This window comes from Mobula birostris, chromosome 9 (assembly GCF_030028105.1).
Source record: "Mobula birostris isolate sMobBir1 chromosome 9, sMobBir1.hap1, whole genome shotgun sequence".
Lineage (NCBI taxonomy): Eukaryota > Metazoa > Chordata > Chondrichthyes > Myliobatiformes > Myliobatidae > Mobula > Mobula birostris.
In genome coordinates, this window is record NC_092378.1 from 84060823 (window position 1) to 84077884 (window position 17062).

Below are 17062 nucleotides of genomic sequence, written 5' to 3' on the forward strand. Positions count from 1 at the left end.
CAGAGTTAAGGAACTACAAGGGTAAAAAGACCCTGGTGGGAGTTATATATAGACCCCTAAACAGTAAGAAAAATGTGGTCCACAAATTACAACAGCAGATAGAAAATGCATGTCAATAGGGGAATGTTACAATAGTCATGGGTGATTTGAATATGCAGGTAGATTAGGAAAATCAGGTTGGTGCTGGATCCCAAGAGGGTGATTTTCCAGAATGCCTATGAGATGGCTTTTTAGAGCAGCTCATGGTTGAACACACTAAGGGATCAGCTATTCTGGATTGGGTGTTGTGTAATGAAATGGAATTGATTAAGAGAGCTTAGGATAAAGGAAATCTAGGGGTCAGTAATCACAATATAATACAATTCACCTTGAAATTTAAAAAGTTTAAGTCAGATGAATCAGTAGTACAGTAGAGTAAAGGGGCATGAGAGAGTAGTTGGCCAGAATTAATTGAAAAAGAACACTGGCAGGAATGACGGCAGACCATCAATGGCTGGAATTTCTGGAAGCAATTCAGAAGGCACAGGATATATACATCTCAAAGAGGAAGAAGTATTCTAAAGGCAAGATGACACAACCGTGGCCAACAAAAGAAGTCAAAACCAACATAAAAGCCAAAGAGAGGTCATATAATAGAGCAAAAATTAGCGGGAAGTTAGAGAAGTAGGAAGCTTTTTAAAAACCAACAGAAGGCAACTAAAATTGTCATAAAGAAAGAAAAGATGGAATATGAAAGTAAATTAGCTAGTAATATTACAGAGGATACCAAATGTTTCTTCAAATACATAAAATGTAAAAGAGAGGTGAAAGTAGGTGTCAGACTGCTGGAAAATTATACTGGAGATATAGTACTGGGGGACAAGGAAATGGCAGGTGAGCTGAATAAATTCGTTGCAGCAGTCTTCACCGGAAGTTTGAGAACTTCAGGGGGCAGAAGTATGTTAGGTTGCCATTACTAGTGAGAAGATTCTTGGGAAACTGGAAGGTCTGAAAGTAGGTAAATCACCTAGACCACATGGTCTACACCCCATGGTTCTTAAAGAGTTGGGTAAAGAGATTGTGGAGGCATTAGTAATGATCTTTCAAGAATCAATTGATTCTGGCATGGTTCTGGAGGAATGAAAAATTGCAATTGTCACTCCACACTTTAAAAAGGGAGAGAGGCAGAAGAAAAATAATTATAGACTAATTAGTCTGACCTCAGTGGTTGGGAAATTGTTGGAGTCGATTGTTAACGATGTGGCTTTGGAGTACTTGCTGGCACATGATAAAATAGGCCGTAGTCAGCATGGTTTCCTCAAGGAAAACCTTGCCTGACAAATCTGTTGGAATTCTTGGAAGAAATAACAAGCAGGATAGACAAAGGTGATGTTGTGTATTTGGATTTTCAGAAAGCTTTTAACAAGGGGCCACATGAGGCTGCTTAACAGGTTAAGAGCCCATTGTATTATGGGAAAGATACTAGCATGGATAAAGCTGATTGGCAGGAGGCAAAAACAGGGAATAAAGGGAACCTTTTCTGGGTGGCTGCCATTGACTGGTGGTGTTTCACAGAGGTCTGTGTTGGGACCGATTCTTTTTACATTGTATTTCAATGACTTGGATGATGGACTTGATGGTTTTGTGGCAAGTTTGTGGACAATACAAAGATAGGTGGAGGGACAGGTAGTTTTGAGGAAGTAGAGAGGTTGCAGAAGGACAGACACATGAGGATTAGAATGGGCAAAGAAATAGCAGATGGAACACAGTGTCAGGAAGTGTATAGTCATGCACTTTCAAAGAAGGAATAAAATGGTAGACTATTTTCTAAATGGAGAGAATATACAAAAAAGAATGAGGTACAAAGGGACTTGGGAGCCCTTGTGTAGGATTCCCTAAAGGTTAATTTGCAAGTTGAGTCTGTGGTAAGAAAGGCAAATGCAATTTTAGCATTTATTTCTCCAGGACTAGCATATAAAAGCAAGGACATAATGTTGAGTCATTATAAAGCACTGGTGAGGCCTCACTTGGAGTATTGTGAGCAGTTTTGGACCCTTGTCTAAGAAAGGATGTGGTGACATTGGAGAGGGTTCAAATAACATTCATGAATATGATTCTGGGATTGAAAGGTTTGTCATATAAAAGGCATTTGATGGTCCTGGGCCTCTACTTACTGGACTGAGGGGTAACTTCAATGAATGTTGAAAAGCCTTGATAGAGTATACATGGAGAGGATGTTTCCTATGTTCGGGGAATCTAAGATTACACAGTCTTCAGAATGGAGGGGCATCCTTTTAGAATGGAGATGAGGAGGAATTCCTTTAGCCAGAGAGTGGTCAATCTGTGGAATTCATTGCCAGTGGTGGCTGTGGAGGCCAAGTCATTGGGTATATTTAAGGTAAAGTTTGATAGACTCTTCATTAGTCAAGGCATGAAGGGAAATAGGAAGAAGGCAGGAGATTGGGGCTGAGAGGAAAAATGGATCTGCATGATGACTTGGCGGAGCAGATTCAATGGGCCAAATGGCCTTATTCTGCTCCTGTATATTGTTGTCTTATAAACAAAACACGGCCAGTGTCATTGGCCTTGAGGAGCTCTTGATAGATGCACAGAGAAGTAGCTAACGGCAGTAGTGTCCAGGCATGAAACTCGATGCACAGTTACAAGCTGTCAAGCAGTGTACTTTAAAGGTACTGAGAACACTTGTGGTGGAGGAAGGAATAGATAACAAGAGTGATGTTGAGCTGTGGTGAGAAGGGAAGACCCTACAGTGAGAGGAAGAGCATCTAAATCAAGATGTTATGATTGTCAAGCAATGTTGCTCTTTTACATGTCACTGCTTTTCCTTCCGTCCCTGCCTCTCCATTGTGCCTCAGGACTGCAACAACAATTGTCCGGGTGATCCACATTTCTTCTCTGCCCCAGACTAATCAATATTTTGCAACCACTGTACAGTGACAATATCACAATGAAATTTCATGTTGACCTTGTGAATCAGGGCTAGGAGAACCAGGATTTGAAAATATTGTGTTCTGTACTTCAGACCAAAACACAAAGGGTGGTTCTTGACACCAGCCCTCCCCTTAAACCTGAATCACAAATTCAGGATTGATGTAGGAGAACCCTGAAAACTCGTTCTGGTCCAGATTCATGATGAAGAGTTTGTCCGTAGGAGTCAGGTCCACAGGCTGCCTGGTGAACTCGCGGTCAAAGTTGCCAGCATCTCTGTTGTTCCTCTGAAAGGAGAAGAGAGAAGGGTTTGTGTGTTGGCAACACAGTATCTTACAGCCAGTATTCCCACATATCCCCAGGTGCTGCCAGCTCCATCACTGGGATGGGGGGTAAGGGTCAGAAGGGGTGGTAGTCTGATCCCTATTACCCTTGGACCCACAACACAGGAAGTGAGACACGAATGAGACTCGATCATTAGCGACCACTTTGCTTCCCATCTCCCCCCACAAATAGATGATGATCCCATTTCTCCATGGAATCAAGGTGGAAGATTCAAACTATGTTTTGGAGGAGGTGGCACTGTCTCGTTGCATAACTCTCTGCAGTCAGATTGCCCTGAATGTTAGCCAGTTTAGCTCCAATTGGCCAGAGTAACACTGATCTGTAGGAAGCCATATGTTGTCACACTGCAGATGTTCCAGAATGACCAGGACTGTACATGAATATAGACAGTGGGAATAGATACTGAGGCCATCTGAGAAAGAGCACTTGGACAGAGACAGAGATTGCTTGACAAGATTGTCTGTGAGAAGTCAGTGAGGTAGTGGTACTGACTGAGTACAGGGAGAGGTTATGTCATAGACATAAAGCCATGGAGCTGTGGTGGCAGTGTGGCAGCAATATGATCCAGGGAAATGTGGGAGCAGACACTGGCTGCCTTTGGGACATACTGCTGGTTAAGGATACCGTATGAGAGCAGGCAACAGGATAATAAGATGGTGAATGACTGTCTTCATAATCCTTCCAATAACAGGAGGCGCTCAGCAGTGGGCCCTGTCTGGGAATTGACAATGGATACTATGGATGTTGAGAGAATGGTGGGAAGGGACAGTCTGGGCTTTGGCACTGGGACTAGTGATGTGCTGACACAGCGGTGTAGAAGTTGTGCTTAGGGAATAGAACTGTTCAGCATGGACACTGGGTGAAGAGACAGATTGGAAGAGGCAGTAGAAATGGGACATGGGACTGTCTAGGTGATATTTGGATAATTACACTGCCTGGAAACAGAACCGAAATAAAGATACTGTCTGAGGGGATACAGGGAAAGGAGATTGGCAACAAAATCTGGGCACAGCAGTGAAGGTACAGTCTGTTGTCAGTGCTGGGGCACATTCCATCTGGGAGCAAGAGAAGATGCTAGGGCACCTGGGCTGTGAGACAGACCATGGTCAGTCAGTAACTGGACACTGCAGGATGTACTAACCACCTGGGGGACAGCGACAGGGGCACAAGGGTCGTCAGTGAGTTCTAGATGATGAGACTGTGGGTGGAAAGATGTCAGTCTGCACTTGGTAAACAAGAGCTGGAAACAGACAATGAGCATAGCAAAACACGAGGAAACCTGCAGATGCTGGAATTTCAAGCAACACACATAAAAGTTGCTGGTGAACGCAGCAGGCCAGGCAGCATCTATAGGAAGAGGTACAGTCGACGTTTCGGGCCGAGACCCTTCGACAGGACTAACTGAAAGAAAGGCTTGTAAGAGATTTGAAAGTGGGAGGGGGAGGGGAGATCCAAAATGATAGGAGAAGACAGGAGGGGGAGGGATGGAGCCAAGAGCTGGACCGTTAATTGGCAAAAGGGATATGAGAGGATAATGGGATGGGAGGCCTATGGAGAAAGAAAGGGGGAGGGGTGAAGCCCAGAGGATGGGCAAGGAGTATAGTGAGAGGGACAGAGGGAGAAAAAGGAGAGAGAGAAAAAGAAAAAAAAAATTACATATATATGAATAATGGATGGGGTACGATGGGGTACATTCCAAAGATTTACAAGTTCGTCAGTTAATTAGTTATTCATGTGTAATTGGGCAGCGTAAGCATGTTACGCCTGAAGGGCCTGTTTACAAAATCAAACCAAACAGGGTACGAGGGTGTGAGGGTGTAGGAGGCCACTGGGGAGTACGAGGGTGGAGGGTACTGAGGGCTATTGAGGGGTACTAGAGTGTAGGAGGTTACTGAGGGTACTAGGGTGTGAGAGTGTAGGAGGGCACTGAGGGTACTAGGGTGTGAGGGTGTAGGAGGGTACTGAGGGGTACTAGGGTGTAGGAGGGTACTGAGGAGTACCAGGGTGTAGGAGGGTACTGAGGGGTACCAGGGTGTAGGAGGGTACTGAGTGAACCAAAAGGAGAGTGAAAGTGCAGAGAGTGGTAGAACGTTACCTGACACTGTAGAATTCAAAGTTCATGCCATCGGGTTGTAGACTACTCAAGTGGAAGATGAGGTGTTGTGCCTCTCGCTTGATTTTAGTCTCACAAGGGCAGTGGGGGAGGCTGACGACCGGCAAGGTGATGTAGGAATGGACAGGGGAATTGAAAAGGCCAGTGGATGTTGTTTACTTGGATTTTCGGAAGTCACATGAGGTTGCTTAATAAGAATCCATGGTATTACAAGAAAATACTAGCATGGATAGAAGATGGGCTGACAGGCAGGAGGTAAAGAGTGGGAATAAACAGACCCTTTTCTGGTTGACTGCTGGTGACTGGTGTTGTTCTGCAGGGGTCAGTATTGGGGCTGTTTCTTTTCACATTATATGTCAATTCTTTGAATGATGGCATTGATGGCTTCCTGGCCAAGTTTGTGAATGTTACGAAGATAGGTGGAGGGGCAGGTAGTGTTCAGGAGGCATGGAATCTGCAGAAGGACTTAAGACAGATTGGGAGGATGCACAAAGAAGTGGCAGATGGAAGTGATAGGGAAGTGTATGGTCAAGCACTTTGGTAGAAGGAATAAAGGCATAGACTACTTTCTAAATGAGAAGAAAATTAACAAATCAGAGATACAAAAGGACTTTGGTGTCCTTGTGCAGGATTCCCTAAAGATTAACTTGCAGGTTGAATTGGCCGTAAGGAAGGCAAATATGATGTTAGCATTCAATTCGAGAGCACTAGAATATAAAAGCAAGGATGCAATGCTGAGGCTTTATAAGGTATTGGTCAGACCACACTTGGAGTTTTGTGAGCAGCTTGGGGCCCCTTATCCAAGAAATGATGTGCTGGTATTGGAGAGGGTCCAGAGGAAGTTCACGAGAATGGTCCCAGGAATGAAAGGGTTAGCGCATGAGGAGTGTTTGATGGCTCTGTGCCTGTACTTGCTAGAGCTTAGAAGAATGACAGGGGATCTCATTGAAACCTTTCAAATATTGGAAGACCTAGATAGGGTGGATATGGAGAGGATGGGTGAGTCTGGGGCCAGAGGAATAGAACAGAAATGAGAAAGAATTTCTTTAGCCAGAGGATGGTGAATCTGTGGAATTCATTGCCATGGATGGCTGTGGACCCAAGTCATTGAGTTAAAGCTGAGGTCAATTAGTTCTTGATCAGTCAGGGCATCAAAAGTTATGAGGAGACGGCAGGAGAATGAGATTGAGAAGGATGATGAATGGCGGAGCAGACTCGATGGGCTGAATGGTTTGATTCTGCTCCTGTGTCTTATGGCTTTATGGTCAAACAGGAGATCCAGATGGCCAAGTCAGATGGAGTGAAGGTGCTTGGTGAAGGGATTATCCAGTCTACATCTAGTCTCACCAATGTAGATGAGGCCATATCTGAAGCATCAGAAGCACTAAATAAGGCCAGGGTATTTGCATGTGAAGGACCCCATTTAGAAGGGCTGTTTAGGACAGGGCCCTGGGCAGATGGTGGTGAGGGGGAAGGTGTAGGAACACGTGTTACACCTTCTCTGGTTTCAGAGAGCAGTGCATGTGCAAGGATGGTAATAGGTGAGGAGGGATGAGTGGATACTGGAGTCACAGATCCCTATGGAAAGCAAAGGGGAATAAGATGTGGCTGTGGAAATGGTTGAACTTTTGAGAATAATATGTTGGATGCATAAGCTGGTGGGTGGAAAGTGAGGACTGTGTGCACTCTATCATGTTCTGCCTGGAGTGGGATAAGGTGAGGGCAGATGTACGGAAATAGAGATGTGCGTGAGAGCTCCATAACGTGGTTGGGGTGGTACACCCACTTTTCTGAAAAAAGGAGGACAACTGGAGTGGAAGGCCTCATCTTGAGAAAAGATGCAGTAGAAACAGAGAAGGGAATGGTGTCCTTTCTATACACAGGGTGAGAGGAGATGTAGCTGTGGGAATTAAGGGGTTGTATAAATGTTGGTGGATGATTTGTTTCCTAAGATGGACAGAGATCAAGTAAAGGGAGAGAGGCGTAGAAGCTATCAAGCGAATCTGAAGACAGGGTGAATGCCTATTATTGAGCAAAGAAATGATCTGGAGATAGACAATGAGACCACTGGAAATGTAGGAGCTGCTGTTGGGCTTTAGGGCTTCCCCAATACACATTCTGGGTAATGTGATTGTCCTGGCCCTGACAATGGGTGTCTGGGAGTGAATGTAGAGAAAGTGGTACTGTGCAAGCAGGAACTAACCAGGAACAGACACCAGATAATGGAACAGCCCAAGAGTAAGGGATCATTCACAATTGCAAAGATGCCTTCTGAGATTACAAAGTATGTACAATTTTTGCCTATTTGACAAATATAGTCTCCTCTCTAAACAGACACTGTGCTATGGACTTTAATGGGTGAGTATGGGAGCGGTAACTGGGAAGAGTAATCTGATTTTAAATGATGTAACATAAAGCAGTAAAACTGCCACTGTCCCCGGGAATCTTAAATTATTCACATACCTGTGCGGCTGAGCTTCCTGTCTTATCTGCAGATCCAGGGTGGAGCTGGTGGAATATCAGGTCAGGTAACAGATTGTGCACTGCATTTTTAGAGGTACAAGTCATTCCAAAATGAATGTACCCTGAGATATAGATATTGAAAACTGCTCCCAACACAGACCATTTAAATAAGATTATAGAGACATCAATACAGACAGTGACCATGAAGCCATAACAAAGACCCCAGGCTGAAGACCACAGCAGACAGAGGGCCCTGAAAACAGGAAACCCTCAAAGTGAAAGCTGTACGGCCAAAAAAAAGATGTACAGTAACTTTAAATCCAAATCAATGCGAGTGATGCCATTGAATGAAGACTTAAGTCTTAATGAACATACACCAGAGACCCCCACAAACATAGACAAGACTCTCAGACACACTAACTGGTGTGGTCCCAAACAAAGGACATACAGTACAGAGGTTCACAATAAATATACACAAGACTTCAAAGAGCAAAGATCACAATAAATATTGTCTGGAAAGCTAGACATATAGATTGGATGAATGGTCAGCAGTTTTTGGTGTAAAGCAGTAGGAGTTGTAAAGAGGCTTCATGCTGATACAGCCATGATAAGAACACAGAAAATGGAATAAGAAAATATGTTGTTCTTTACTCTGGTAGTACAAATTCTACTGTGCCAAATTAAATTCCTAATGGGAATCTAACTGGCACTGTAGCCACTTCCCCTTCCTTTTTTAATGGTGGGATTTTGAAAGGTCTTGGTGTTCAGAAGGACTGGGTGTACATAAATCACTACAGGTTAATATGTATGGACAGCAATCATCTACAGTAGTAAACTGTACTACTGTCTTAAGTACACTAGTAGAGCATCTAGCTGTAAACATAGAGGACATGGAGGTCCACCTCTCTGTCTAAGGAAGTATATACTTGTGACAGAGTGATTTCTGGGATGCTCTAAGCAGACAATTAAAGCAATGAGGCCTGTACTCTAAATAAAAACACAAGACTCCAAAAACACTCAGTGAGTCAGGCAGCATCTGTGGAGAGAGAAATTGTCACTGATTCAGGACAATGATCCTTCGTTAACAGATTAAGTTGCAGAGAGGTGAACACAGGTGTTGACTGGTCACTGATACAGTATCAGGTTAGGTGCTAATAAAAGTTGTCAAGGTAAAAATTACTTTAAAAGCCAGTAGTTCGAGACAGAGCTAATAACTCAACAAATCAACAATTTCAGGCAATTAGCGTTTCTGTTCCTGGAGATTTCATTTTGAATTTGTTCCTTTACTTCTTTTTCTGTCTCTAACTGCCAGGTAGAACCAGATAAGCAAGAAAGAAAATGAAGTATGAAGGTAACAAAAGTAAAGAACAGCTCTGGAAATAATGAACCAGAATAAATTACAGTACTGAACAAACACAGATCACACACAGACACTCCAGAGACTCCCACTGGAGGTGCTGAAATGAAACCCGTAACAATAGCCTCCCACCAACAAGGCCAAGTAAACCTCAACTAATCAGCCAAGTGGTTCCACAAAATGAGACCAAAGTCTTGGGATAAACTAGTCGGAGAAAACACACAAACACAAAAAAAAACACAAACTAGAGTCTAAAATAATAGAATTCAGAAAGCAAACCGTACAGCAGAGCTCTTCAGCAAGAGTGAAGTCTCATAAATAGAGAAAGGTTAACTTAAATAAAAACTCTAGTTGTGAGAGATCAACTCCTTTGGAGTTCTAAACGGTAGAAGCTCAACTGTTCAGTATAGTCAATCACAAGATCAATAGGAATGAAATGATGGGACATAGGTTTGGAGAGAATAAAGGGAGCTGAGGTAGAATATTATCTATCACCCGAGTGAGATGTAACTGAACAGAAATGTTCTCCATTTTTTTTACACACAAACCAACATGAGCAAAATATACTGTGTACATTGGAAAGGTGAAAAGACAAAAACAAGAATTCCAAGGATGAACATCCAAAGACCAACACATCCACAAATCCAAGTCCTCAACACTTATAATCCAAAGAGCTCGAGAAACATTGTATCATTTCTTAATGCATGCATTACTAAATGACAACAAAAGAGGACTGCGTTGTCCTCATAATCTAATCTAATCTAACTCAGAGCAGAGATCTCAACATGCAACCCAAATACAGATCACAAAATATAGACCACCAACCTCAATATGCCAGATCAGAGACCCCAAAATAATTTGTGCAACACAGGAGATGCATATTAGACAGACCAGGGACACAAGCTGTTACCTCAACAAATAGAAACCAGGATCCTCAAGAATTATATATTATGGGTCCCACCAAATACAGCGACCAGAGACTTCAATGACGTTTTCATACAGAGAGCAGAGGATCTCCAATAGGTGGTATTTACTCGTACACATGAGATGGTATTATACAGTCAATAAGCTGATACACAGTTCTTGTTGTAGGTACATAGTGTAGTCATAGACTGTAAACTGGAGAACAGGGGACCTTCGTGTATGGCTGCATAAAAAGGCAGCAGCAATTTGCTGCATGTTTGATATCACGCAGCATCTCAAATTCTTCACATGCTCAGACATTGATAGGTGTGGTTTAAGGAAAATGAGGACATTCATGCTATTCATATGCAGTGCAAGGATCACAAACATTGACATTTTAATGACTTGAGGTATATTCAGGGCAGGTTATGCTAGACTGTAGAAGATATTTATTTCTGTTACAGAAGAGATTCTGTAGATGATAGAAAACCAGAGCAAAACATATGAAATGATGGGGAACTCAGCAGATCAATTTGATGAATGGCCTTGGCTTGAAACGTCAGCTCTGCATTTCTTTCCATAGATGCTGCATGATGTGCTGAGTTCCCCCATTTATTTCTGTTATCCTTAGTAGGGTAGAAATTCATGCAAGGCATTCTAATACACGATGTCATTTACTTTGTAGTGTTCTGGTTAGTAAGACATGCTTGAATAAGTGATGAAGATTCCCAATACATGCTGAAATAGTATACCGTACACGCTTCAGTAACAGAAATTGGTTCAAAATGTACATACAGTCACAATGTAAAATGAGTAACAAAATATGATGAATATGTTACACAGGGTGCAAATGGAAAAGTTTAGTAATCTTAATGCAACGGGAAATAACTGACAACTTACATTCAACGATGTGAATAAAATATGAGTACAGTACACTCAGACATAGCATCATGGAAACTTTGACAAATATCACACAATGATGTTACAGGCTGCATAGGAAATTACTGCAACTCTATCCAGGAAGAATTGTTACAGTACACTGAGAAACAATGCAAACTGAATATTGAAAAGTAACACCATTAACATGAAACAACAAAGGCTGATAATGTATGCTTTGAGCAAGCAGACATACTTATCAGCACATATTAATGCATATACTAATAATGCAAATTGAAATAAATGATGCTTTTTCTCTTACACAATGTTGTGTGTGTATGCATTACTTCTGCTCAGAGTGCTAGTTGAGCTGTACACACCAATACAGGATATGATATTAATAAAAACCTTTGGAATGTATTACTTCAGTGTTTGCTGGGTTTTCATGTACGAAGCTGTAGTATACCAAGACCAGGATACTTTATTCAGGCAGTGTTTGTATCATTGTGAAGCCATGCAGTGTATTATACATTTAGCAGATGGAGCTGGAAGTTTTCAGAATTGGTAAATTCAGGACTTGGCACAGATTTAAGGTTATCATTGAAAGAATGAAGGGAATGTTTGAAGAAATTTCCGTCTCAGAGTGCTGTTAGAATATGAAATGATTTAGCGCAAACAACTAATTTGTTGTGTCTTTGGGAACAGAGGACTATAAAAGGATAGAACATGTACTCTAATTGAATAACCCGTACTGAAGCAAGCTTGATTCAGACTCAGCCTCCTTTACACCTAAAATGTGGAACCTCATGCAATCATGTGCATTAAATTTCATACAAATACCATGTTCATAAAGGATGTTACTCCCTAGAATATTATGAACCAATTAAAACCCCACAGAAAAGTACCTTGATGGAGTGCGTACTTCACTAGTCTGTGAAGTCCAGGCAATTTGTGAAACCCTCCATAAGCTGTACATCTTTGATATGTCACACTCTGCAACTGCTATTGCTTCTATGTCTTGCTTGATGAGGATGAGAATCCTTTATGCTATTCACTGCTGGCTATAACTCTAGACTCTGGCCCTGCTTTTTGGGCACTTCAAATATGAACCACACTGCATGAATCCTCACTTTCAGGGATGTCCCATAGTGGGGATATTTACTGGATGTCCTCTCAGAAACACCATTTCCTGAGAGCAAATCTCAGCTGATCCCTGTAACTGTGCAATCTGCCTTTTTTTCAAACATTACCTCTGATGTTTTGCACTACACTCTTTACCTGACTCTCCCCCAGCTCTTCATAGAAACATAGAAAACAGCACAATACAGGCCCTTCAGCCCACAATGCTGTGCCGAACATGTACTTACTTTATAAATTACTTAGGGTTACCCATATCCCTCTATTTTTCTAAGCTCCATGTACCTATCCAGGAGTCTCTTAAAAGACCCTATCATATCCGCCTCCACCACTGTCGCCAGCAGCCCATTCCACACGCTCACCACTCTCTGCATAAAAAAACTTATCCCTGACATCTCCTCTGTACCTGCTTCCAAGCACCTTAAAACTATGCCCTCTTGTGCTAGCCATTTCAGCCCTGGGAAAAAAGCCTCTAACCATCCACACGATTAATGCCTCCCATCATCTTATACACCTCTTCCTTTACTATCCTGACATCTTCTCCATTGAGATGTATTCTGCTAATTACTGTCACTGCCATTGCAGCATTAATACTCTTACGCACTGCACTTTGCCTTTTGCTGTCAGCTTGACGTGGCCATGGCATTTTAAGACTGTGCTCAAACAGAATCCGTAAATACTAGCAAATCATGAAAAAGGTCATGGCTTTCCACATACTGTTATTTGTTTGGATGCAGTGATCAATGTACTACAAATCAAAATGTTGATATGGTACATACTGAGTAGGGGTCACCAGAGATGGTCTTTGAAGTGGAAAGCTCAGTAGTAAAGTCAGTTATCAGACAAATACCATCAGCTGTTCTCTTCATTTCACAGATACTAAGGATGTAAATTGTGCATACTACATTATTACAGACCTTCTAACTGGTGCTACTCTCTATCTTCCCATTTTCCTATTGAAATGAAAATATGCATCTGCACCATCATTCCTGTATACGAAACTTCCAGCAGGGCTGAGCCTTCTCCCTTTGACAAGAGATCCAGGACATCCTTTCACACACTCACATTAGAGAAGCTTTCCCTTGCCTCTTTTCATCTTTGCAAGCACATGCTAAAATGCTTAGTGACTGCAGAATCACATCTGGTTCAGGATTTGAATTTCTATGTCCTAAACAATTCTGCTCTTTCAGCAGATTAAGGATTACGGACTGTGGGACTATTTCAGACACTCTTTATTAAGGAGGGTAAAGTTAAAGTTGTTTATTTAGTGAAGCGACCCTGCAATAGGGTACTTTTATTAATAGAGTAGAAAAAATGATTATTATTGCATGAGTCTACCACTTTACTATTTCATTCACTGAGAAAAATGATATTCACATTAATGTGGAGTGCTTGGGACTTGAAGTTCAATATTTTTTAGTAATCATAAAATCGTTAGATTTAGAATAGCAATGGAAATTAATATAGACCAGTCTGAGGTAAAATGATCGACTGGAGAAGGAACAATTTAAATAGAATGATGGTGATGTAGCCTGAATAAACTAGGGTCAAGGTTTTTTGATGGTTGGTGGGACTGAAGAGGAAAATATAGTGTATGTTTACTTCTGAGGGCGTGCGAAAAGGGGGCAGATATCAGGCTAATATTGAAGTTGAAGCTCATGTATTGGGTTGACAGAAAATTGGCTCAGAAACAGGGAACAGAGACTGTAGTGAAGGATTGGTTCTCAATCTGAAGGGAAGTGTATGGTGAAGTTTACAAGGAATTCTGCCTTCCTTCCTTTACATAACTGAATTAAACCTGGAAACACATGACAACACTTGCAAGTATACAGATGGCACAAACTGTGGTGGACAGTGACGGACTTCAAGGATATAAGGGCTGTGGGAATGGATGGGCAGATGGAATTAAATGCTGAGAAGGTAAAGACTGAGAGGAGACAAACTAGAGGGGAGGGGACAATACTGGAGTGGGCAACAGATCTGAGATCTAGGGATCTATGTGATTGAAAGTGGTTAAAACAGCAAAATAGTATCCTGGGTGCAGGAATAAGGAAGTCACAATGAGCTTTCATAAAACATTGCCATTTCCCTCACCCAGGAGAGATATCATGGATTTGGAAAGATTACAGAAGTGGTTTTCCGAAACAATTGCAGGGAGGAGAGACTTCAGCAGTTGATGCACTTGTTCCTCACGGAACGGAGGAGGACAAGAGTATGATGGGGGTATGGAATTAGTAATGAACTGCAAATGGCAAATCGTAAATAAGTACAGAGTGAGTCACAGCAACTACCTGTGCTGCGTTAATATGGCCGTGGCAGTAGCAGCAGATTCAGAAAGTAACCGGGTAAGGATCTGAAAGGAACAAAAACATCATGCTATGGGGGAAGGTCGGGGTATTAGACTGGCTGGATGCTGCTGCATAGAGCATAGAGCCTGCAATACAAAAGAGACTGCAGATGTTGGAAATGTGGTTCTATACACATAGAATACTGGAGGATCACAGCAGGTCGGGCAGTGTCTTTGCAGTCAACCAGAAGAGCCTTCATCAGGACAACTGGACAGGCCTGATGAAGGCAGTTGGCCCAAAGGTCTTAGCCCAAAATATTGACTTTTTATTTCACTCCATAGATGCTGCCTGACTTGCTGATCTCCCCCAGCATTCTGTGTGTGTACCTCTAAAGTCAGAGGACCAAATGACTGTTCCGTGCAGTGGCTATTGTGTGATTTTTCTCCAACCGATTTTCCTTGGGATCAGCAGCTTTGTAATTTGTATTGGAAGTGTGAAGAAAGGATTAAAGTGGAGGAGGTGTTTCAGAAATGGAAATTACTGCATCAGCAAGGTGACCTGCTTCAGACTGTTTGGGCCAGTCACTCTTGATAGGAACTCAATGTCTATTTCAGGCAGCCTTAATTAACCTTCCTTCTTGGAGCAATAGAGTGGCATAGAAAATGCCCAATTAAAAGAACTACTGTTACATTAAGCAGGTGACTAAGGCAAGAAAAGCTCATTTGTTGGTGCGATTTTCTTTATTGATTATCAATACTGGAAAAATATTTGGCACATCAACTGCAGGCACTGTTAACAACACACTACAAAACAACAGGCACGCACTTTTTGTTAAAATTTCTTGCAAAGTTTCATTTTTACCATAAACATGCCAGCATTCTGCGAGAAGGTTCACCCTATAAGGTCAGAGCCAGTGGTGAGAATGAAGCTGGGTCTTCAGTATTTTATTCAGCCTGTAGAAGGACTTATTACCAAATAGGGTGGGGAGAAACACTAACACTTGTAAAATAGAGCAATCTTTACAGACACTTAGTTCAATTCAAATATAATTATAATTACACATCAGCCTTGGGGATCACATGACATGGCCATAAAATATTTAGAAAAACCTTGACACATTTCTTAAGAGCCACTTAAAATGACATCTTACATCTGTTAACAAAAATTTCCCTGGGTAGATTTCCCACAGCCACAGATATGTTTTGCAAGGAAACCTTCACAAAGCCACAATGGGTTTCACAGCCAGAGAATGCTTCACTACACAGTGAAGAGAGATTACCTCTTTGTGTTGGAGCAACGGGAAAGCCACTGGACTGGTCCAGTTAATAAACTATCGAACAGGTTTTGGCAATCAGGCAGCTAATAGTTTTGCAAAGCAGTTTCATACAGACTGAATGTAAAGGGAAGTACCTGCAATGTGAACTATCAGCAGCTGCTGCAACGGCTGCTGGCAGCACTCAGCGTCCTGCTGTAGTGAGATGAAGAATGAAGGACTGCATTCCAACACGCTTTGAAAGAATTGCAAAGCAAACATCGCAGAAGTTAACAGCCTGTGAACATGCCGCACAACCCAGAATTTGGCCCTCAAGCTGGAGAGGATCTCTGACCCCCATCCCTCTTGTTCCCTTATTCCTCCCCAGACAAAATTAACAGGTAACCTCCGGCTTTGCAAACTCCGTGTTAACAAAGGAGAAGCCCTCAAACTCTGCCTGGTCAATATTCATGATGACCTCTTGGTCAGGTGGTGTTAAAACTGGTGGATGACGGGTGAAAAATCGGTCGAAGTTCTCGGCGTTGCGCCCGCACTGTGGGAGGAGAAAGAAAAAGGATGATGGGATGGAGTGTTGAGGGTTTACAAATGGGTTAGTTCTACAAAACAAACCAACATTGGAGGATGAGTAATGAGCAATGATCGTGCATAGTAGCAGTCAATAAATTTGCTAGTTTTCGTGAATCTTCTGTGTCTATATCCTCAACTTAACGCAGGACCTTGAGGCCGTTCAGCCGCTCGTTGGAACAGAGTGAGTCACTCAGCTCCTTCAGTTTATTACATAAAGTACGGTACCAAGGTATGGGGGTTAATAGATCAGGGCTGATGAATCAGATTTAAGAGTTACATCCCACCACATCAGGTGCTAAATTTCAGTTACTGGACCAGTGAACATCAATAACCATGAAACTAATAGTGCAAACAGTGATTAGTTCAGCGTATCTCCAGGGGCCAAAGGACCTGTCCCTGTGCAGTACTACTCTATGTTCTAGTAACTGTTGCAAAATAATCCTGTTTACCTGTGTACCTTTCCTCCTCCCCGGACTAACCCTCTACACATGACCCTGTGCCCAGAGCGATGCATTCAGTCTTACCTACCTTTAAAATGGCCTACTTAGCTCAGGGAGGGTTTGGGATGGGCAATTAATATTGGCCATGGCACCAATAAATATAGTCCAGCAAAGATCCCACATTTTGTGAGAGCCATTTATAGTTCTATTGATTTCTGCTGAAGGTCTGAGTCAAGCAGGCTTTCTACAGATCAAGTCTAGTGTTCAAACATCAGTGTGATGTTTGGCCAGAGAATGAAAGGACAGACAGAGGGGATTAGTGTTATTAGGTGCCATGAATTTAATTAGTTTCACTGAAGAGCTGGTTTCTGT

General features: G+C 42.2%; 1 protein-coding gene across 2 annotated transcripts in view; it reads right to left on the reverse strand.

Annotated features, from left to right (window-relative positions):
* Window positions 1–3062: 3062 nt before the first annotated feature.
* The window catches only part of LOC140202856 (protein kinase C beta type), a 379624-nt gene continuing 365624 nt past the window's right edge, over window positions 3063–17062 (reverse strand). Inside the window, exon 17 of one of the 2 annotated variants that reach the window (XM_072268323.1) lies at window positions 3063–3215. In XM_072268323.1, the coding sequence (XP_072124424.1) occupies window positions 3063–3215 (153 nt within the window). Of the gene's footprint in view, window positions 3216–15124; window positions 16216–17062 lie in introns of those variants that run through there. The other variant, XM_072268322.1, reaches the window with a different exon arrangement.